General features: G+C 41.6%; 2 protein-coding genes and 1 long non-coding RNA gene across 4 annotated transcripts; all 3 read right to left on the reverse strand.

The window, feature by feature from the left end:
• Window positions 1-8,919: 8,919 nt before the first annotated feature.
• LOC115163566 (uncharacterized) lies at window positions 8,920-11,489 on the reverse strand. Its single transcript, XR_003869775.1, has 2 exons — window positions 11,346-11,489; window positions 8,920-11,289 (listed from the first exon to the last, which is right to left on the reverse strand). It is a non-coding gene; the product is annotated as an uncharacterized LOC115163566 (long non-coding RNA).
• A 1,959-nt stretch (window positions 11,490-13,448) lies between these two features.
• LOC115163565 (dehydrogenase/reductase SDR family member 13) lies at window positions 13,449-16,045 on the reverse strand. Its single transcript, XM_029715562.1, has 5 exons — window positions 15,787-16,045; window positions 15,550-15,668; window positions 15,278-15,401; window positions 14,467-14,793; window positions 13,449-13,936 (listed from the first exon to the last, which is right to left on the reverse strand). Exons 1-5 carry the CDS (start codon window positions 15,911-15,913, stop codon window positions 13,677-13,679), a joined length of 957 nt encoding a protein of 318 aa, XP_029571422.1. The 5' UTR covers window positions 15,914-16,045; the 3' UTR covers window positions 13,449-13,676.
• A 2,227-nt stretch (window positions 16,046-18,272) lies between these two features.
• On the reverse strand, window positions 18,273-22,166 carry LOC115163568 (dehydrogenase/reductase SDR family member 13). Of its 2 annotated transcripts, none has more exons than XM_029715563.1 (5): window positions 21,450-22,166; window positions 20,147-20,265; window positions 19,872-19,995; window positions 19,260-19,586; window positions 18,273-18,879 (listed from the first exon to the last, which is right to left on the reverse strand). In XM_029715563.1, the coding sequence occupies exons 1-5, from the start codon at window positions 21,574-21,576 to the stop codon at window positions 18,620-18,622; spliced, it is 957 nt and encodes a 318-aa protein (XP_029571423.1). In that variant the 5' UTR covers window positions 21,577-22,166; the 3' UTR covers window positions 18,273-18,619. The 2 variants fall into 2 exon arrangements, with proteins under 2 accessions (XP_029571423.1, XP_029571424.1); XM_029715564.1 differs by lacking the exon at window positions 21,450-22,166 and adding an exon at window positions 20,678-21,443.
• Between the last annotated feature and the right edge of the window lie 1,100 nt (window positions 22,167-23,266).

Genomic DNA, 23,266 nt, shown 5'->3' on the forward strand with positions numbered 1-23,266 from the left:
AGGTGCCTTTTTCTCCAAATAACTGGGATTAATTTATGTTCCAGCATCATGCCCTTGCCCTCTATAATGCAACATTCCTTCTGTTTACAATCAGACATGTGATTTCCATATGTTTGATATTGTTCCATCTATTCCATTCCAGCCATTACAATGAACCTGTCCTCCTATAGCTCCCCGCTTTACATAGCTAGGTGCTAGACTAAGCACACTAATCCTTGAAAATGACCCCCTCTCATTTCCTCCTTCCCTCTCTTTTCACAGCGTTGGTAGCGTATGTCTGTGTCACTGTGGAGTGTGAAACGGCACAATGTGTCACACAGCTCCAGGCATGCAATCAAGACGAGCTGGGGCCCCTCCCTGGCCTAATTAATAACTATTGAACACGCTAAAAACAATCAACACTAATTAAATACGCGTTTGTTGACAAGGGTGCAAGCCTTATCAAAAGCACAAGGCGGGAGGGGAGGGAGGGGATGTTGATGGGATGTTTGGGTGTGTGTGAAAGGGGGTGGGGGGGAGAGGCAAAAAACGAGGGCTTCTGTTTTCAGTAATTAGTTAACGAAGTGCCCCGAGTCACACTTAATTCCGAGCCACGACGTTACTATCGGTTTGTCTGCCAGCCGGTCTCCGCTGGCAGAGGATACAGGACAGTCAGCCCAGCTGGGGACGAGACGTCACTGTGTCCCTGATGACACCCTATTCCCTGTATACTATAATGCCATGGTTGTGTTTACACAGGCAGCCTAATCCTGACCTTTTTCCACTAATTGATCTTTTAACCAATCAGATCAGCTTTTTTGCTAATAATTGGACAAAAGATCAGAATTGGGCAGCCTGTGTAAACACAGCCTTTTTGACAAGAGCCCATAGGGTTCCATTTGGGACACAGCCACTGTGTAAACATAGATGTGCAATGTAGAGGTGTCCAGTATGTTTGAGATCCATACACTAGGTTGGACAAACATCAGCGGCAACAGTCATGTGACAGTAGACCCATCAAGTGACGACACAGTAAACAAACTAATCATCAATATGACCTAAAATAAAACTGACTGCACATGAGTGGTTGCGCTGCTGAGTCCTGTGCTTTCTATTGCAGAATCCTTACTAGAAGCTTGAGCAGTTTACAATACAAAACACAGTCCTTCCCATTCTGACAATCACAGAATTGAAAAAAAAGGTCAGTGATGTACAGAGTATTACATGTAGGAGGTTTGGTGGTGAAAGAGGTGCATGACGAGTTGAGAGGTCAATCTGCTGGGGGTTTTAAACGCTGTAACTACGTGTGATTGCCTGCCCTGTTTGGACCCAGGAGATGTTATGCTACAGCTCAGGAAAGTCACCGATGATATTACTGTACAACTTGTGCTTCAACCAACAAAATCTAAATCCCTGAGTTTACAAGCAAGAGGTTTGACCCCTTCATGTTTTCCAGTCTGCACAGAGCTATAGCCTACAGTAACTTCAGAAAGTACAGTATTCACACCCTTGGACTTTTTCCACATTTTGTTGTGTTACAGCCTGAATTTAAAATGGATTCAATTCTGATTTTCTATCACTGGCCACACACACACACACACACACACACACACACACACACACACACACACACACACACACACACACACACAACCCAATAAGATCAAAGTGAAATTATGATTTTAGATATTTTTACAAATTAATAAAAAATAAAAAGCTGAAATGTCTTGAGTCAATAAGTATTCAACCCCTTTGTCATGGAAAGCCTAAATAAGTTCAGGAGTAAAAATGTGCTTAACAAGTCACAGAATAAGTTTCATGGACTTTCTCTGTGTGCAATAATAGTGTTTACCATGACTTTTGAATGATTACCTCATCTCTGTACCCCACACATACAGATAATTGTAAGGTCCCTCAGTCGAGCAGTGAATTTCAAACACAGATTAAACCACAAAGGCCAGGGAGGTTTTTAAAAATAAAAAAGCAGACATTGAATATCCCTTTGAGCATGGTGAAGTTATTCATTACACTTTGGATGATGTATCAATACATCCAGTCACTACAAAGATACAGGCGCCCTTCCTAACTCAGGTGCCAGAGAGGAAAGAAACCGCTTAGGGATTTCACCATGAGGCCAATGTTGACTTTAAAACAGTTACAGAATTGAATGGCTGTGAGAGGAGAAAACTGAGGATGGATCAACAACATTGTAGTTACTCCACAATAGTAACCTAATTGACATAGGGAAAAGAAGGAAACCTGTACAGAATACAAATATTCCAAAACATGCATCCTGTTTGCAACAAGGCACTAAAGTACTACTGAAAAAATGTGGCAAAGCAATTAACTGTTTGTCCTGAATACAAAGTGTTATGTTTGGGGCAAATCCAATACAACACATTACTGAGTACCACTCTCCATATTTTCAAGCAGTGGTGGCTGCATCATGTTATGGGTATGCTAGTAATCATTAAGGACTGGGGAGTTTTTCAGGATAAAAAATAAAACGGAATGTAGCTAAGCGCAGGCAAAATCATAGAGGAAAACCTGGTTCAGTCTGCTTTCTACGAGACACTGGGAGATTAATTCACCTTTCAGCAGAACAATAACCTAAAACACAAGGCCACATCTACAGTGGAGTTGCTTACTAAGAAGACATTGGATGTTCCTGAGTGGCCGAGTTACAGTTTTGACTTAAATCTGCTTGAAAATCTATGGCAAGATTTAAAAACGGTTGTCTAGCAATGATCAACAACCAATTTGACAGCCCTCGAAGAATTTTGAAAATAATAATGGGCAAATATTGTACAATCCTGGGGTGCAAAGCTCTTAGAGACTTACCCAGAAAGACTGCCATAGGTGATTCTAATGGTGTGAATACTTATGTAAATTAGATATTTCTGTATTTAATTTTCAACACATTTGCAAAAATGTCTAAGAACATGTTTTCACTTTGTCATTATGGGGTATTGGTGAGAGAAAACAAATCTATTTAATTCATTTTGAATTCAGGCTGTAACACAACAAAATGTGGAATAAGTCAAGGGGTATGAATACTTTCTGAAGGCAATGTACATGTTCAAAATCTGACTGGATCACTTTTGGACATGAGTATGTCCCCCCTAACACCCACCCTGGCCTACTGACCAAGCCCCCATGCTCAAAGCGGGGGTGATACTGAGTGACAGCTACCACAGGGCACAGCCCATGTATCGACAGCAGACGTTTGTTCCCATGATTGGTCCCTGATAGGCAATTGAATTTGTCAGTGACCCTAAAGAATTGCTGGGACGAGGATCAGCAGGCTTCCCTTCCCCTGGCCCTCCGCTGCCCATCCTGATCAATAAGGACCCGATCGATAGCCAGTGACCGATATTGATCACTCTGTCCTGTCTGCTGCCTGTTCCCTTCCCAGCAGCCAGCAGCACAGGGTTGGCGTGAGAGGAGTGCACCTCCCTCCCCCCTCACTTGTTGAGTACAGCCCAACAGACAGACAGATGTTCAGTAAAGGACATGAGCGTAGACACAAACTTTGCCACGTCCTCCCTCTCACACACTTTAATCAAGGCACAAAGAATGCAGATCTAATCATTTCAAACCACCTGATCTTTTATTTCAGGGATGAACCAGATGTGTTTTCCAATAAGACATGAAGAGCATTGCTGTGTCTCTGGGGCAGCAGGTGAGAGTGGGCGTAGAGACTCGATGCATCAGCTGCTGTGGTCGCCAGTCTCATACTACTCCTATATAGTTGTTTCTGTAAACAGGTCTCAGAGTTAATCAGATTTACAAAACCCCACCTGAGGGGCACTCTAGACCCCCAAACAGACATCATGGACGGCAGGCCACTCAGTTGCAGTCCCCCTCTCAACCCCCCTCCACCCTTTGCTCCAGCCCCCCGTCACATATGGTCGAGGACGTTCCTCCTAACGAGATAGGCCTGACAAATGTAAGAGACAGGCATAGCAGTGTTCCGCCGGTGAATGAATCTCCACAGAAAAGCACTTGTGGATAAACTGAGGGGCAGCAGCAGCGGTGTGGTGATCCAGCCAGTGAGACCACAGCAGCTGCAGCAATTACAGCCAATTAGCTGCAAATGAAAAGGTTTAAGAGACATTCCTTATTGTGTGTTTTCCGAAGAGGGACCGTTTTTTGATTGATTTATTTTTACATTTGAGTGCTCCACACATCGGTTGGTAAACGTTTGCCTTGGCTGTCTCAGTTTCTCCGAGCCAAGGAGAGTTAGTTAACTGTTGTCGGTAATTAAATGTCTGAGCACCCCCTGGAAAAACCTTGTGTTGTCGGGATGTGTTTTCAAGGCAACACTCAGCTGTTTAAAGTCTTCTTTGGAGGTTGTGTGGTTTTTAGACATCTCTCTGCGTATCCCCTCCCCCCAACCACGACCCTATTTTTCACAAAATAACTAACAATGACCTTCTGCAAACAAACATGCGTTACTGAGATATCCCAGATTCCTGCGCTGCTGCGGTAAACACACACAAGCGGCTGCTGCTGAGACGTTCATTCAGTGCATTGTGAACATAGCTCGGTGTTAATTGCACAGATGACGGTTGGCTTTGAGCCGTGCTGGCCTGCCAGGATGGAGGCTTTTCTTCAGCGAGCCAGCGAGAGGTGCAATTAGAGCCTGATCGATACCGATGCTTCCTTCAGAATTTCTCTATCAATTTCCAATGGAATACACACAAACACAGCAGCCTTGAGCTGTCAAAAGAGGCCCGTTCACTCACCCCACTCCAGTCGAAGTTGTTTACGTCACGTAATTGAAATTCTTTCATTGTCTTTCAGTAGAAAGACAGTCTGTAGAAGCGACTTAAGTGGACCCTTTCACAAAACAACACTGCTGAACATTACACATATAAATGGTGTTGGTGCATAAAGGACTCAGAGGAAAAGTATCTCAACTCTGTCTATTCATATGTAAACCTTTTCACCAAACTAAAACAACTTCGGGAAAGAAAACCCTTCTAGCAATGTAGGCTGTGCTTTTAGACGGACACAAACACATATTCAATGCAGAGTGGCTTTCGTACATGGCAAGAGGTCAACTTCTACTGTGGCCTAAGTGGGGATCATGTGCCTATATTATTATGACTCACTCTAACTCTTGGTGTTGTGTGGTCCAGCCACAGTGTGTAGTATTCAGATCCCTTGACCATTTCCACATTTTTTTAAGTTACAGCCTTATTCTAAAACGGATTGAATAGAAATCAATCTACACACAATACAATAATGACAAATCAAAAACTGTTTCTTATAAACTTTAGCAAATGTTTAAAAACAAACAAAATAGCACATTTTACATAAGTATTCAGACCCTTTACTCAGTAATTTGTTGAAGCACCTTTGGCAGTGATTACAGCCTTGAGTCTTCTTGGGTATGACACTACAAACTTGGCACACCTGTATTTGGGGAGTTTCTCCCATTCTTCTCAGCAGTTCCTCTCAAGCTCTGTCAGGTTGGATGGGGAGCGTCGCTGCACAGATATTTTCAGGTCTCTCCAGAGATGTTCGATTGGGTTCACGTCTGGGTTCTGGCTGGGCCACTCAGACTTATCCTGAAGCCACTCCTTCGTTGTCTTGGCTGTATGCTTAGGGTCATTGTCCTGTTGGAAGGTAAACCTTCTTCCCCGTCTGAGGTCCTGAGCGCTCGGGAGCAGATTTTCATCGAGGATCTCTGTACTTTGCTCCATTAATTTTTCCCTCGATCCTGACTAGTCTTCCAGTCCTTGCTGCTGAAAAACATCCCCACAACGTGATGCTTCCAACACCATGCTCCACCATAGGGATGGTACCAGGTTTCTTCCAGATGTGACGCTTGGCATTCAGGTCAAAGAGTTCAATCTTGATTTCATCAGACCAGAGAATCTTGTTTCTCATGGTCTAAGAGTCCTTTAGGTGCCTTTTGGCCAACTCCAAGCAGACTGTCATGTGCCTTTTAATGAGGATTGGCTTCTGTCTGGCCACTCTACCATAAAGGCCAGTCTTTCCTGTAGCTCAGTTGGTAGAGCATGGTGTTTGCAACGCCAGGGTTGTGGGTTTGATTCCCACAGGGGGACAGTACAAAAAAAAAAAAATGAAATGTATGCATTCACTACTGTAAATCGCTCTGGATAAGAGCGTCTGCTAAATGACTAAAATGTAATTGGTGGAGTGCTGCAGAGATAGTTGTCCTATCTCCACAGAAGAACTCTGGAGTTCTGTTAAAGTGACCATCGGGTTCTTGGTCACCTCCCTGACCAAGGCCCTTTTCCCCCATTGCCGTTTGGCTGGATGGCCAGCTCCAAGAAGCGTCTTGGTGGTTCCAAACTTCTTCCAATTAAGAATGATTTACATTTTTATTTAACCTTTATTTAACCTTTATTTAACTAGGCAAGTCAGTTAACAACAAATTCTTAGTAAATGATGGAGGACATTGGGTTTTTGGGGATCTTCAATGCTGAAGACATTTTTTGGTACACTTCCCCAGATCTGTGCCTCGACACAATCCTGTCTCGGCGTTCCACAGACAATTCCTTCGACCTCATGGCTTGGTTTTTGCTCAGACATGCACTGTCAGCTGTGGGACCGTATATACAGTTGAAGTCGGAAGTTTACATACACCTTAGCCAAATACATTTGAACTTAGTTTTTCACAATTCCTGACATTTAATCCTAGTAAAAATGCCCTGTCTTAGGTCAGTTAGGATCACCACTGTTTTTTAAGAATGTGAAATGTCAGAATAACAGTAGAGAGAATGATTTATTTCAGCTTTTATTTCTTTCATCACATTCCCAGTGGGTCAGAAGTTTACATACACTCAATTAGTATTTGGTAGCATTGCCTTTAAATTGTTTAACTTGAGTCAAACGTTTTGGATAGCCTTCCAAAAGCTTGCCACAATAAGTTGGGTGAATTAAGGCCCATTCCTCCTGACAGAGCTGGTGTACTGAGTCAGGTTTGTAGGCCTCCTTGCTCGCACACACTTTTTCAGTTCTGCCCACAAATTTTCTATGGGATTGAGGTCAGGGCTTTGTGATGGCCACTCCAATACCTTGACTTTGTTGTCCTTAAGCCATTTTGCCACAACTTTGGAAGTATGCTTGGGGTTATTGTCCATTTGGAAGACCCATTTTCGACCAAGCATTAACTTCCTGACTGATGTCTTGAGATGTTGCTTCAATATATCCACATAATGTTCCTACCTCATGATGCAATCTATTTTGTGAAGTGCACCAGTCCCTCCTACAGCAAAGCACCCCCACAACATGATGCTGCCACCCCTGTGCTTTACGGATGGGATGGTGTTCTTCGGCTTGCAAGCCTCCCCCTTTTTCCTCCAAACATAACGATGGTCATTATGGCCAAACAGTTCTATTTTTGTTTCATCAGACCAGAGGACATTTCTCCAAAAAGCACGATCTTTGTCCCCATGTGCAGTTGCAAACCGTAGTCTGGCTTTTTAATGGCGGTTTTGGAGCAGTGGCTTCTTCCTTGCTGAGCGGCCTTTCAGGTTATGTCGATATAGGAATCGTTTTACGTGTCTATAGATACTTTTGTACCTGTTTCTTCCAGCATCTTCACAAGGTCCTTTGCTGTTGTTCTGGGATTGATTTGCACTTTTCTAACCAAAGTACGTTCATCTCTAGGAGACAGAACACCTCTCCTTCCTGAGTGGTATGACGGCTGCGTGGTCCCATGGTGTTTACACTTGCGTACTATTGTTTGTACAGATGCACGTGGTACCTTCAGGCGTTTGGAAATTGCTCCCAAGAATGAACCAGACTTGTGGAACTCAACAAATTTTTTTCCTGAGGTCTTGGCTGATTTATTTTGATTTCCCCATGATGTCAAGCAAAGAGGCATTGAGTTTGAAGGTAGACCTTGAAATACATCAACAGGTACACCTCCAATTGACGTCAATTAGCCTATCAGAAGCTTCTAAAGCCATGACATCTTTTTTTCTGGAATTTTCCAAGCTGTTTAAAAGGCACAGTCAACTTAGTGTATGTAAATATTTGACCCACTGGAATTGTGATACAGTGAATTATAAGTGAAATAATCTGTCTGTACACAATTGTTGGAAAAATTACTTGTGTCATGCACAAAGTAGATGTCCTAACCGAATTGCCAAAACTATAGTTTGTTAACAAGAAATTTGTGGAGTGGTTGAAAAACGAGTTTTAATGACTCCAACCTAAGTGTATGTAAACTCCGACTTCAACTGTATATACAGGTGTGTGCCTTTCCAAATCAAGTCCAATCAATTGAATTTACCTCAGGTGGATGCCAATCAAGTTGTAGAAACATTTCAAGGATGATCAATGGAAACAGGACGCACGTGAGCTCAATTTTGAGTCTCATAGCAAAGGGTCTGAATACTTATGTAAATAAGGTAGTTCTGATTTTTAATACAAAATCTAAAAACCTGTTTTCACTTTGTCATTGTGGGGTATCGTGTGTAGAATGATGAGGAAATGCTTTTATTGAATTAATTTTAGAATAAGGCTGTAGCATAACAAAATGTGGAAAAAGTCAAGGGGTCTGAATACTGTCCAAATCCACTGTATATCTATACTATTGTGTTGTATGCCAAGTGGATGAGTAGGGAACAATACAGAGTGACTGCAGTAAAATAACAATTCATCCGGCCTGCCAGCAAGAAACGCATACAGATATACAATTCAACCTGCCTGCCGGCAAGAAATACAGACAGATATCAGTATACAATTAAATCTAGTTCAATCCAAAAGCTTTTAGTGTCCATGTTAGAGAGATATTGGAATTTGTCTTCGGATTGCACACACAGACCCACAACACAAGGGGATTCAGCTTCTTAATGATGTACCCCATCATATGTAGTAGGTATCTCTGCCCTCTCTTCCTTAGCAAGCCAACTAAATAGTCTAGCCTTAGTGTAGAACAGGGATTCCACTTTTCCCTTTTCCATTTGAAAAGCAAGAGAACACCACATTGAAGGACTATCAGCCCTGCAATGGCACTGACTGTTCACCTTTAGTAAATACCCTCAATAGCTCATAGTAAATCACACAAGTAAAACAAGACAATGCACTTATTTCAGAGTATCTAATTGCCAATTAGTAACCCAATTGCAAAATGCTATAGTTTCTGCCTAATTGATAGCTTTTACAGCAATAACCTCCCTGGTAGGCTGCATTCACCCTGGCAGTCCCGCACAGCAAGCCACATTTTACCTCATTAGATTACTGCAAATTGCAGAAAATGGGAAATGGGTTCATTTACCTAAGTGGTGTGATTGAATGTATGTTTATGAAGCTTTTACGAAAGCAACATTTCTTCTCGCCACGTCTGTTTCTCGTTGATTTCCAGACACAGTGGGAAACAGCTATGCTAATTACAACGTGAACAGAACAGGGAAACTTTTACACAATATACAAACTCAGATACAAACTCTGATCAAGTCTAGCTAAAGTACAATCTCAAAACACTGGTGACTATTAAAAACAGATTAGGGATCTTGGTGTGATGCCAACTTTACTTTTTACTTATCAACTTCACAAAGAATCAGACCTCCATGATCTCTATTCGTATTACTGCTAATGTCTCCATTTCAAATACTAGTCAAAGGAATCCCTACTTTATTTCCCACCGTTGGTGTTTAGAAACTGTCAGTGGAGCGATGTGACGCAGTGTACAGCAGTAGGCCTCCTCAGAGAAGGGGGGGGGGTTATATATGACAGAGAAAGGTGTGAGCAGCGATTCTTACACTTTGCGGCACGTCGCATCATATTTGTAAACATCGTTAATCACAGATTAGCAGATTAGAAAATAATAAGACCCAGAGGATGATTCTATTTATCGACTTCCTCTGTTACGGATAAAGGCTGGGCTGGAAGGGTGTGTGAAGGGTGTGTGAAGGGTGTGTGCCTGAGGAAGAGAGGTCGGAATTTTAATAAAACAACACTCTTTTGTTGCCACCCACCCCAATCCAGTGTTGCTCCAAACCACCAACCGAGGCCAGGCACCATCACCAGAGCTACTCTCCTACCTGGCAGTTACAAGCAGTACCAAGTCCACACCCCCTGCTCCCAGTACCATACACTCCCATTAATATTACATCACAACATCTCTCCCTCGATCACACACACAAGTCTTAAAAATAACTAAAAAGCATAAAAACATTGATAAACCAGACATGCACACACAAATGTTACATACTCACACAAACCAATATTGTACTCTCTCTATACATTTTATAGTATGCATAATGCCCAAAGAAGGCGATCAATGGGTTCAATGGGGTCTAATAAGCATCCCTGACATGGCATGATGCTAGCATCATCTCTTAACATAAACATTTGGACATCTAGGTTCTGAGGTGTGTTAAATATAAAGCATATGCGGCAGAACAACAGCCAGAGTAACACATTGCCTCAGCATAAGGCATCCATCCATGGTAGATCTGAGGAACTTATAAAAGGCAGACAGTACCACGCATGCATGTCAAGAACTCAGTCTTTTGTCACTTCAACGTGGCCCCTGCAGTTGCCGAGGAAACCGCTGCTCTGCGTTGCCACGGCGCACATACCGAGTGATGTGGATGCCACGGTTCAGTGATCCAGGGGCCGTCCACTACTCTTCCTCATCCTACTCCTTCCTTCTGTCCTGAATGCTCTGCCATAGAACAGACCTCACTACACATCCACCACTCCCCAGATATAACAGTACCTTCTGTCTTTGTGTTTGTAGATTTGCTGAGCACCCTGTGCAAGGTTTCCACCAGTTATTTTCAAAAAGACAAGAGCAAGAGAAAAAATACGTTTTTTTTTTTACACCAAAACATAAAGTTGTCTTCTCTCCACCATTGTCATCTTTTTTGTAATGCATTTTATGTTGTATTGTCTTCTGAAAATAACAGATGCACTCAGTAAATCAGGCCTGTGGTATCTAAATCAATCAGGGCCCTCTATGTTAATTGATAGCTAGCTAATTGATGCACTAATCCAGTCACTAAGTACTGTACTGCCACCTGGCCTCAGCTTGGGAGTATGTCCACAGTAAACAGCAAGACCAGAGCAGGTCATCAATGCCTCGTTTCTCAACCCATGGAGGGGAGAGGGTGACAGAATACCTATCAACTATAGAATACCAATCAACTATAGAACACCTATCAACTATAGTCAACTATAGAATACCTATCAACTATAGAATACCTATCAACTATAGAATACCTATCAACTATAGAATACCTATCAACTATAGTCAACTATCAACTACCTATCAACTATAGTCAACTATCAACTATAGAATACCTATCAACTATAGAACACCTATCTATAGAATACCTATCAACTATAGAACACCTATCAAATATACTATAGGACACCTATCAACTATACTATAGAACACCTATCAACTATAGAACACCTATCAACTATAGAACACCTATCAACTATGGAACACCTATCAACTATAGAACACCTATCAACTATAGAACACCTATCAACTATACTATAGAACACCTATCAACTATAGAACACCTATCAACTATAGAACACCTATCAACTATACTATAGAACACCTATCAACTATAGAATACCTATCAACTATAGAACACCTATCAACTATAGAACACCTATCAACTATAGAACACCTATCAACTATAGAACACCTATCAACTATAGAACACCTATCAACTATAGAACACCTATCAACTATAGAATAGCTATCAACTAGCTACAGATCTGAGACTAGGAGGAATAATATTACAGACAGAGCACTCTGTTAGAGGAGAGCAGATTGTAGGACAGGGGTCTTCTGCTTCAGTCCTGGAGCGCTACTGGGCAGGCAGGTGTTTGTTACAGCTTGGCACTTAAATACCTGATTCAAATAATTGCAATTGAAAAAGAATGCCACTGAATGGGACCGAGAGCACGACATCACTAGAAATTAGGCCTAAAAAAAATGGAAATGTGTTCAGGAACTGCCTAATTGTGTTAATTCTTCTGTGGACTGAGATAGTATAGTACAGCAGCTGTAGAGAGGGGCTTGATAACTATTGGATCTGAGGTGAACAGAACAGGACAGGAAGTTCACCACTGTCCTATAGTCCACTGTGCCAGTCTGTCGTCCCCCACTCTATTCACCTGAGAAAGGAGAGGGACAGTGAGCGAGCGAGCGAAATCGATAGTAGTTGCATGTCTCCCCACACATAACAAAGGTGAAAGTTGAAGCCTGCACCAGAGACTGTCCTCCTGAGTAATTACATGAGCGAAGCTCTTAACGTACAAAACTGACCTCGCTTTCAAGTGTACCAGTGTTAATAATCAGTGTTCATAATGAACATAATCCATAGGTCAAGGTCCTCGACAACCTTGCTCCAAGCAACAACTGCAAGGAAGGAACAGCTTGGTAAATTGCAGTTTCTACAAGAGCAGTGATATGCTACTGCTCCCTGGTGTACAAGGAAAACATGACAGCCACCTGTTCATTGTACAACACACAGACATACACACATACTATATTTTCATTCAGAAGCAGAAAGACTATTTGCCATTCTATAAAATTGTTGGTAGATTATAATTGTTGTATGTATATCATTGATAGATTGAAATGTGTAATATATTCTGTTGTGATTTAAAAACAAAAAACAAAAAGTATTTCAAAAAAGAAATGTATAACATACTGTATCTTCACAATTCACATAGTTAATGGAAAACTAAAGATTAGATAAAGCCTGTAAAAGTTACCACATGCATTTCAACAGAAATGTATACATAACACTTGTGTTTGTTTAATAAGTAACCTCTGAAGAAAGAACATCCTTATATTCTGTATGGAACCCAACCCAAGTAGTACTCTTATCTTTTGCTTACCCTGTGCTGAACACATGGCGTGTCATAATGACAGAGCAGAATGACTGCCAGTTCCTCAGTTTCTGCAAGTTCACGGTGAGTATGTAAGTGTATCTACCCAGTCACAGTGAATGTTATGGATGACCTGACTGACAACTGTGGGAAAGTTCAGTCATTAGTCATCAATCCCTAATCTATGACATTGTGCCACAAAACCAGTGTAAATTCCTCTCATTAAAACCACACAAGTATAAACATATATCAGTACAGCGCTTTCTTCTTCTTCAGAAAACATTCCTCCCCTGAATATTGTGAGACAATAAGCATATCGTATAAGTCCATCTTCGGACCTGTAGTAAGGCATCCTTCAAAAAGACACATCATTCATCGGAAAGTGACTTTGTTCACTTGAAGTGTTATCCCTGTGTTGTTAAAGGCCACTGGGACCAAATAGGCAAAGCGAGAGCGAGGACTCCTCAATTCCTTCCATCCGTGCGAAAATACAAATGTGAAGTAGTGGTGTAGGAGGACATTATATTAACTATATTCATCACCTGGCATCATACTCCAGCTGTCAATTGTTTATTAACAAAGTCTATTAACTGACATTGCTGACTAAGATCAAGAAATGGTCATTAGAAACTGAACGTAAGTATTTAATAACATTGTGAAAGAAATGAATTCCAATATACAAAGCAAAATCATAAGTTACAAGGCATCATTGGTGATAACAAGTCATTAGTCAGAGAGAGCGAGAGCGAGAGAGAGTCCTTCATGGACATTGATTACCATTGTTAGAGTGGAGAGTTCAATATCTTGTCAGTATATTCCAAAATCTTTGCCATGGCTAGAATCTGAGTCTCTCAGGATAGGTCAGATAGCCTCTCACTCACCTCCCACAGCTTCCTAGCCAAAGCATCGTCCCGCCCCTTGGCGCTTACTTCCTGTAGTGCACAGGAAGAGAAGTAGCGTCCACTCAGCGGCTCGATCCCCTCTTGGAGGGCACAGTATAGGGTGGTCTGGGCTCCCCTCTCAGCATCCATGAAGAAGAGCTTAGAGATGGGCTCCAGGAAGAGCCTCTGCCATAGTTTCAGGTTGCGACCAAACTCAGTGTGAATGACCCCTAAATGACAAATGGTCATTTAGTATGCGATAGGATGGAATAGAATAAACCGCATTGTCTGCAATGTTTTGCAAACGCAGCACTGCTGTATAAAAACAAACTATACAATACACACTTGACACATACTAGCCATCTGAAACATCAAACAGTCTGCATATAGATTACAGAAAAGCTCAAATGTAAAACAAAGTAAGAAGGATCCCTTCTAGGTTCTCCAAGACAGAGCAACTGACCTGGGTGGAGGCTGTAGGTGGAGAGCTACTGACCTGGGTGGAGGCTGTAGGTGGAGAGCTACTGACCTGGGTGGAGGCTGTAGGTGGAGAGCTACTGACCTGGGTGGAGGCTGTAGGTGGAGAGCTACTGACCTGGGTGGAGGCTGTATGTGGAGAGTTACTGACCTGGGTGGAGGCTGTTGGTGGAGAGCTACTGACCTGGGTGGAGGCTGTAGGTGGAGAGCTACTGACCTGGGTGGAGGCTGTAGGTGGAGAGCTACTGACCTGGGTGGAGGCTGTAGGTGGAGAGCTACTGACCTGGGTGAAGGCTGTAGGTGGTAACGCTGGTCCCCTCCAGGCGGTTGGCCAGCTCCCGGGTGAAGAGCACATTGCACAGCTTGCTGTGGCAGTAGGCCCTGAAGTTATGCCAGGTACTCTGGCCTGGCACCAGGTCCTTGTGGGTACCCAGGAGGGCAAAATCGACAGAGCCTAGCCGGTGTAGGAGAGCCGACACGTTGACAACACGACTCGGACCACACTCCTTCAGCCGGTCCAGCAGCAAGCAGGTCAACAGGAAATGGCCTAAGTGGTTGACCCCAAACACCATGCCGAACCCATCCTCAGTGTAGCCGGGCCCCAGCATTCCTGAAACAAATCAAATTTTATTGGTCACATTAGCCGAATACAACAGGTATAGAGAGTACCTTGAAATGCTTACTTACGAGCCCATTCCCAACAATGTAGAGCTAAAAAGTAAGAAAAATATTTGCTAAATAAAAAAAAGGAAATAGTAACACAAAATAACAATAACGAGGCTATTTACAAGGAGTACTAGTACTGAGTCAATGTGCAGGGGTATGATGTAGTTGAGGTAATTCAGTATGTACATGTAGGTAGGTGTAAAAGTGACTAGGCAAATACAAGGTGACAGACAGTGAGACCAGAAACAGGGAGTAAGGCTACACATAATGTCCAAGTATTTCTATATTTGTCTTTAAATGTGTGTATTATTTTATCCATGGGGTAAGAAGAGATGTGTCACATTTGATTCAATAGGGTTCACTGAATAGAGAAAGTGTGTTTTATGTATTGGGAATGAATGTTTACATTCCCTCTTTCTCTGCCATACCTGCATTGTTGATGAGTAGGTCCAGTCTGAGTTCAGTCTTCAGGAAAGTTTCAGCAAAGGAGCGAACAGACTTCAGACTCCCCAGATCCAGATGCATGAACACCACCTCATTGCTCCCACTCTCCTATAGAACAGAGGAGGAATCAAACAGTGGATTTACAACACCATACATTTTCACACAGGGCAAACAAATCCCTGATCAGTATGTATTGAGGTGGCTACGCCACAATATAATATTTCGATTATTATGTTATCAATAAGGCTCCTCTAACCCTTCTGATATCATAGACAGCAGCCTCAGCTTTCTGTTTGCTGCGGCAGGCAAGGATGACCCTTGCACCTCTCTTGGCCAAATCCAAAGCAGTAGCCTTTCCAATACCAGTGTTACTCCCTAGGGAACAACAAAACACAGTTTAATGTATAGGTCTTCAGCATGAATACACTTAAAACGTGCGCACACTAAATCAGTCCCCTTCCCATAGTAAGGCAACAAAATGTGCCTAACTAACCTGTTACAATAGCAGTCTTTCCTTTAAGTGTCACAGGGCTCGTGCATCTTGATCCTCTGATCACATTGTAATAAAGTATCAAATACAACGCAATCCCTACTGCCAGAATAGATAGCAAAACCGACATTATTACAGTACCGAATGTTGTTTCTGGATTCGGGAATGTAATTTAGTTTGAAAGCTATAAAAGTTCAGCTGGCTAATCTACGGCATGTGTTGTTTTTGTTTTTATTACGCCCTCAAAAGCTTCCGGGTTTAATTTATACCTGCAGTACGGAAGTATTCCACCAGATGTCGTTTTTTTAATCTGCATGAAAATCGTCTCCATATTGAGGGCATAGATCACTTTCGGAATGAAAATGGAATCCGAGATCAACATCTCAGATTTCTTTTAAAACATGAATTAAAAAACACGCCAATACATGATCACTACATATGAACTATGCTTGAATTGCCCTGCCAATGTTGTTCTTCTCAGGCCATTTTGAAATGTAAAAAATGTAGGTAGGCCTATATGATCACACTAGTATTTGGTAATATGTGGTATTACTTGTGAGGCACAGCCGAGTGAGCATAATAATTCGGTTGTTTTTACTGTACAGATGGCCTGCATCTGGTGGTCAGTATGGGGGGAAGGAGGGAGCAGCCGACTCGCCGTCCCTCCTCTCTTCCTCCCTCAACTGAGGAAATGGGAGTCTTCCAGTTCCAGCTGATGACTAAACTCGCACTACATACATTTTGCCTCATGCAGCAAATAATGTTGTGACCAGAGAAAGTATACTATTCCTCGATATTAAAAAAGACAAATAACCCCGAAAGCTTATCGAAACGCGCATTTTATGGCTTATAAAACTGTTGAACAAAGTGTTGACAGTGCTAACAATTTAAACATGAAGTTACTCATTAAAACAAAAGCTATTTGCTCTATTCGTTGAGTCTCTAGTCAAGGAAACTGCAGACACGGTGATCTGAGCTATCTGTTTGGCGAGAGGTAGACAATAGATGCACTTGATTTGCTCTCTGGGCCTGCCAGGTAGACGGAGTTCTACCTTCAGACACATGAAATGGTTCAACATGGGAAGGCATCCCGGGCGCTAGCGCTGCTGAATCAAGTGCAACTACCTATACAGCGCGAAACGAATAAAAGAAATGAGAACGCAAGCCTTTTTCGTAAGAAATGTTTGGTGATCGACTAGGAATGGTTTGGTGACCACTGTAAATCTAATCTAAACCATTTGTTGGCACTGTAGTAGTTTACTTCCTCTTTAGGCCTCTCAATCACAAATGATTCATACATTATTACTTATGTCAGGCCTATGTTTTTTACAGAGGTGTAAAGTAACTAATTGTAAATACTCTCGTTACTGTAATTGAGCAGTTTTTCTGAGTACTTGTACTTTTTTAAGTAGTTTTCAAAGTCAGTAATTTTACTTCTACTGGAGTAAAATTGTATTAAAGTAACTGTACATTTACTTGAGTAGGATATTTCAGTACTCTCTCCACCACTGATGAGGAGTGAGTGAAAGAGGGAGTTTGTGCAGTGAGTTAGGGTGAGGGAGTGAGTGAGGGAGTTTGTGCAGTGAGTTAGGGTGAGGGAGTGAGTGAAAGAGGGAGTTTGTGCAAGAGGGAGTTTGTGCAGTGAGTTAGGGTGAGGGAGTGAGTGAGAGGGAGTTTGTGCAGTGAGTTAGGGTGAGGGAGTGAGTGAAAGAGGGAGTTTGTGCAGTGAGTTAGGGTGAGGGAGTGAGTGAACGAGGGAGTTTGTGCAGTGAGTTAGGGTGAGGGAGTGAGTGAAGGAAAGAGTAAATGGGTGAGTGAACGTCAGCGGTCACATTGACAAGTAACAAGTGATAGAATGATGAATGAGGGACTGAATGGTTGGAAGAATTAGACATGTTTATTTCTGGAGACTGAAATATATTGAAGTCTGGAAACTTTATTTTGTGTAGTTTAAAAAAAATGTATCAATACATTTTAATGTCTTTGAATGTTTATATTCAAATGTTAATAATTTTACAGATGTGACTTGTTATAATTCAGAAAATAAATTAACTGACTTCCTACTCTACATTCATTGCCTCTATTCCTTTTCCAAATGAATGCAAGGAAAATGTGTAACAATATTCAGGTAACCTTAGCAAAATTAGATCATTATCAAGGTCAATGTTTATATTTTAAAAGTAACTCAATTCATTTTACTTGGAGTACTTATTAAAAGAGCTGTTTTTTTACACCATTCATTTGACTTCTACTTGAGTAAAAATTGTATTAAAGTAACAGTACTTCTACTTGAGTGAGATATAATCTGTACTCTTTCCACCCCTGGTTTTTTATTCAAATGCACATGATCAAGGCAACAAACAGCATCAGCTCCTCGGGCATATGCACATGATCTATAACCACGGGATTACATCATCTAAAATATGAATGGATGCACTGTTCAGTGCTGGCACAATTATTATACAACCAATGAATACACAACAACCTCATTGAGGAACACATACTTTATTTCCATAAGTCTTGAATTGCCCAGTAGGCCCATGCTTCTTCATCCTGTTTGCCACTTCATGATTGAATTGATTCCAACATGCACAGTTTTGGGTGTGTCGTTTAATTATGTTCCAGATATATCTACTAGGGCAGAGTGGAACACCCTAAGTAACCTATGGTAAGAACTTAGAAGTTAATGCACAAGATCAGTCCTATATACTAATCACACGGAGTAAGCACTTTTAGAATTTCTTTGACACTGTTGATTGATTTAAAGGGAAAGTCCACTAAAATGTCAAAAATCATCTTACACACTGAGGAGAGCTTCAGTCACAGGGGGAGGCTTTCACAGGAGTCCACACAGACTCTCACTGACTTCCCATAGCTTCTTGGCCACCGCGTCGTCTCTGGCCTTAGGATAGAGGTTCCTGACTGTACAGTTAGAGAAGTAGCATCCAGAGAGGGGCTCCAGGCCCTCCTGCAAGGCACAGTGCAGGGTGGTCTGAGACCCCGCCACAGAGTTCTTGAAGAACAACATGGAGATGGGCTTCAACAGCATTAAAAATACAGAGTTGGCGTAACGGCCCAGCTCAGTTTCGATTATACCTAGGAGAAAAAGACAAGCACCAGAGTTGAGTTATTCATCCATAAAAAAAATTACATTTTAGTCAACGCTCTTATCCAGAGCAACTTACATTAGTGCATTCATCTTAAGATAGCTAGGTGAGACAATAACATATCGCTTAAAGAGATAGGTTTTTAGACTTTGTCGGAAGATGGCCAGGGAGTCCGCTGTCCTGACATTAGGGGGAGGCTTGTTCCACCATTGGGGTGCCAGGACAGAGAAGAGCTTTGACTGGAACATTAGTCATCTTATTCTACTTTAAATTAAACCAAGAACTAACTTGAAAACTGCAGATACCATTACATTCAAAAGTTTTATACATGGTCAAATTAAATTGGACACCTGACTTAGCAGCACTCACCAGGGTGGAGGCTGTAGCAGGTAACGTTTGTGTCCTTCAGTCTCTTGGCCAGCTCATGGGTGAAGACAACGTTACACAGCTTGCTGTTGCAATAGATGTTAAAGACATCCATGGCAGACTTGCCAACACCTAACTCCTTGTGAGTGCTCAAGCAGTTGAAATCAATTTTGCCAAAATTATGGCCCAAGGACGCCACGTTGACCACTCGACTCGGACCGCACTCCTTCAGACGGTCCAGAAGCAGGTTGGTCAACAGGAAGTGACCGATGTAGTTGACACCAAACATCATCCCCAAGCCGTCTTCTGTGCTGCCCTGCATGTAAATACCTGAGAGGAAACATGAAAATGAGTCCTTATTCATCCATAATCACTTCTATGGGAGGTTGATGGGAGTTCAGGGTGCATCTTAAAAGTCTTTAGTAGCCTCATCTCCTCACAGCCTTTCCTTCATCCTGCATTGATGCAAAGGAACAGGACAGGTGTATTGCTTTCACCTGTCATGTCAGTGCAAATAAAGGATAGAGTAGATGGAAAGGAAGCCGTTTAGGACCGTTGAGATACACCCAGAGAGAGAAAGAGAGGTCCAACAACACCTCCTCAAGCCTCCTTTACCTGCATTGTTGATGAGCAGGTCCAATCTGGGTTCATTCTTTAGGAAGGTTTCAGCAAAGAAGCGAACAGACTTCAGACTGCCCAGATCCAGATGCATGAACACCACCTCATTGCTCCCACTCTCCTACAGGACACACATTTCTTTGTTACTCTGTCCAAATTTCATTGAACATTTTCCAAAATGCCTCTTTTCACAGCGACCACATGAGGGTTGTGATGTAATAACAAAATCTGCAAATGTAAAGTAGGTCAGAGATTGTGGAATCTCTCCTCACCCTCTTGATGTCAGCGAGCGCGGCCTCCGCTCTCTGTCTGTTGCGGCAGGCCAGGATGACCCTGGCACCTCTCCTGGCCAGATCTAGTGCAGTCATCTTCCCTATGCCTGTGTTACTTCCTGGAGAATTAGTAGGATTAATGCAATGTAGGGGAGACCGGGAGAAATGGTAAAAAAAAATATATATATATAAATATATATATATATATATAAAATAAACGTATTTTACTCTATTGCTCAGAGACCACTTGAATATAAGAACTTACATCAGTCTCCTAAACATTCATACCATTTATAGGTCTGTACATAAAACGGTCGGATTACAATCTTGATTTTAATCTACAAAGTCGGGATGTTACATTTGCCACCGTGCCAGGGGCAATTGTAACAGTAGCTAGGGTGAAATGTAACACCAAAAAAATAAACTCCATTAACTTCAAATGCATTGTTTATGAATGATTATATTATAGACATATAGTATCTAACGATTTTGCAACAAACAATTATTTCTAAGTACATAACCAATACTTACAGTAACACCCCTATTTGTAGATGGCCAGTCGGTTCCTCTCATAACATCTGAATAGTCTGATTGTGCCCAAATGTTTACAACAAATTTACCACTCTACAGGACGCCAAAGCTATTTAATGTTAGTTTTGAATAATTAAAAAAATCCTAAAGTTAACTCGCTTTCTTTTTCTCCATCATTTGGCTGTTTGGATCATGTTCATTTTAACACTGAGTTACAATTGCCCCCAACCATGACACAACACCTCATGTGCCTAGCAAGAGACAACAATTGTGACACGTCAATCATGTCAATATTTATCTAACAGATCATTTTCATCACTATGCTAGTTTGAATACTTAAACATTAGCGCTCAGGGCAGTACAAGAAAAATACAGTTGGTGGGGGAAAAAAAAACACTTTACCCCTAACAAATAGTGAGATATTTGCCTGAAACTCTTCAAGCAGCGAGAGAACCTAAATGGGTATTTACTGAGAGAGTTTCATCACTCGTTTGTTTCTGTTTGGAGAAATTCAAGGTGTTACAATTGCCCCCAGTCTCCCCTAGAGCTTGCCGCAGAAAGAGTGATTTGTTGAGTTTTATAACCAGGGAAAACTTTTTCAAAAACAATGAAATAATAAACAAAGTTATATGAATTTAAGAACGCTATATATATGAAATTATGTGTAGGCAAAGAACATTAAATCTACTCAACATTATTACATAACAGTGTCATAAACTTTCCTTCTGTGTCAATGAGGGGAAACACAGAAAGCAGACAAAAACAGGCTCACCTGTTACAATTACAGTTTTCCCATGCAGTTTCACATTGCTCTTGCATACTGCCCCTTTGACAAAGATATTATGAAAAATCATATAGCCCACCACTACCACTCCAGCCAAAAGAAGAAACGCAGCCATTGAGCTCAGATCCTGTGCAACACTCAGTAAAGAGAATTAATAGAACACACTGCTCACTCCAGAATTCCTTACTGCAGTTATTCTCATGGTTACTCTATTGCGCAAAGAGCTCTACTTCCTGTTGAGTTCCGAGAAAGCCTAAACCACACCCCTTGGACTGCACAGGCACATTTTTGTTTTTTTCCCTTCTTTGCTTGGATTCTTCTACTGATGCTTTCATGCTCAAATCTCTCTATTTCTGCAGGGCAGGCATAAGTGCTGCCTTTAAATTCTAATTGTGGCTGACAAATTGTTAGGAGGATACTTAGGCAGAAGCGATGAATTGGACAGTTTAAGCCATCATAAAACAATCAAGAGCAAACATTCTTAACAGTTTAGGTTTACTTACTGTTTTGTAAGAAATATGAATATAAACATGTCCATAATTAAATTTCCCATAAATCAATGTTAGGTAAGAAAAAGCAAGCGCGTCATTCATATACGGTGCATTCAGAAAGCATTCAGACGCCTTGACTTTTCCTACATTTGCTCATTAATCTACACACAGTACCCCCATAATGACGAGGAAAAACTTTTTTTTAAATATAATTTTAGCAAATGTATTAAACATAAACACCTTATTTACATAAGTATTCAGACCCTTTGCTATGAGACTCAAAGTGCATCCTGTTTCCATTGATCATCCTTGAGATGTTTCTACAACTTGATTTGAATCTACCTGTGATAAATTCAATTGACTGGACATGATTTGGAAAGGCAAACACCTGTCTATATAAAAAGTTCCTGTAATGGACATTTTAATGTTTGTGCTTTTCTTATAACAAATTTCTGTGTTCTATTCAATAAATCTATTTCTGTGTTCATGCAAGTGGCTGACTGAATGAATCCTCACTATCAGTGGCTTAAATTTTGCAGTAGGCCCAGACCTTGTTTTGAGAATGAAAGAGATCTCCATTTCAAGGTCTCAGCTTAGCGAGAAGAAGCCTTGAGGTATTGGTCGGTCACATGAATGAAACAAAACGGTAATGATTAATTGATTATCCTAAATCATGCAAATATAACTTGTCTGTGAATACCGTATATAAGACAACTGCATAAGCAGAGATCGTGATTGAGATGTGTACTATGGTGCATTGAGTTGGTTGGAAGCTCTCCAGCGAGCTGACATATAAAAGAAGATTCATTTAGATTGACTTTGAGTGTCCCTGTGTAAGAATTTCCAACAGCCCCACAGTTGACAGTGCATGTCAGAGCAAAAACCAAGCCATGACGTCGAAGGAATTGTCCGTAAAGCTCCAAGACACGATTGTGTCGAGGCACAGATCAGGAGAAGGGACCAAAACATTTCTACAGCTTTGAAGGGCCCCAAGGACAGTGGCCCGAATCATTCTTAAATGGAAGTAGTTCGGAACCACCAAGACTATTCCTAGAGCTGGCAGCCAAGCCAAACTGAGCAATCGGGGGAGAAGGGCATTGGTCAGGGAGGTGACCAAGAACCCAATGGGCACTCTGACAGAGCTCCAGAGTTCCTCTGTAGTGATGGGAAAACTTTCCAGAAGTACAACCATCTCTGCATCACTCTACCAATCAGGCCTTTATGGTAGAGTGGCCAGACAGAAGCCACTCCTCAGTAAAAGGCACGACAGCCCGCTTGGAGTTGGCCAAAAGACACCTAAAAGGACTGATTGGT

This window comes from Salmo trutta, chromosome 26 (assembly GCF_901001165.1).
Source record: "Salmo trutta chromosome 26, fSalTru1.1, whole genome shotgun sequence".
In the NCBI taxonomy this organism is placed as follows: Eukaryota; Metazoa; Chordata; class Actinopteri; order Salmoniformes; family Salmonidae; genus Salmo; species Salmo trutta.

Excerpts from the sequence above, each read along its gene's own strand:
- LOC115163565 (XM_029715562.1), bottom strand. The coding sequence starts at position 15,913 with ATGTCGGTTTTGCTATCTATTCTGGCAGTAGGGATTGCGTTGTATTTG. Across the intron at positions 15,402-15,549 it reads CTGTCTATGATATCAGAAGG|GAGAGTGGGAGCAATGAGGT; the intron begins GTTAGAGGAGCC and ends TCTGTTCTATAG. Across the intron at positions 13,937-14,466 it reads CACCTACAGCCTTCACCCAG|GGGTCATTCACACTGAGTTT; the intron begins GTCAGTAGCTCT and ends TTTGTCATTTAG.
- LOC115163568 (XM_029715563.1), bottom strand. The coding sequence starts at position 21,576 with ATGGCTGCGTTTCTTCTTTTGGCTGGAGTGGTAGTGGTGGGCTATATG. Across the intron at positions 19,996-20,146 it reads CGCTCGCTGACATCAAGAGG|GAGAGTGGGAGCAATGAGGT; the intron begins GTGAGGAGAGAT and ends TGTGTCCTGTAG. Across the intron at positions 18,880-19,259 it reads CTGCTACAGCCTCCACCCTG|GTATAATCGAAACTGAGCTG; the intron begins GTGAGTGCTGCT and ends TTTTTCTCCTAG.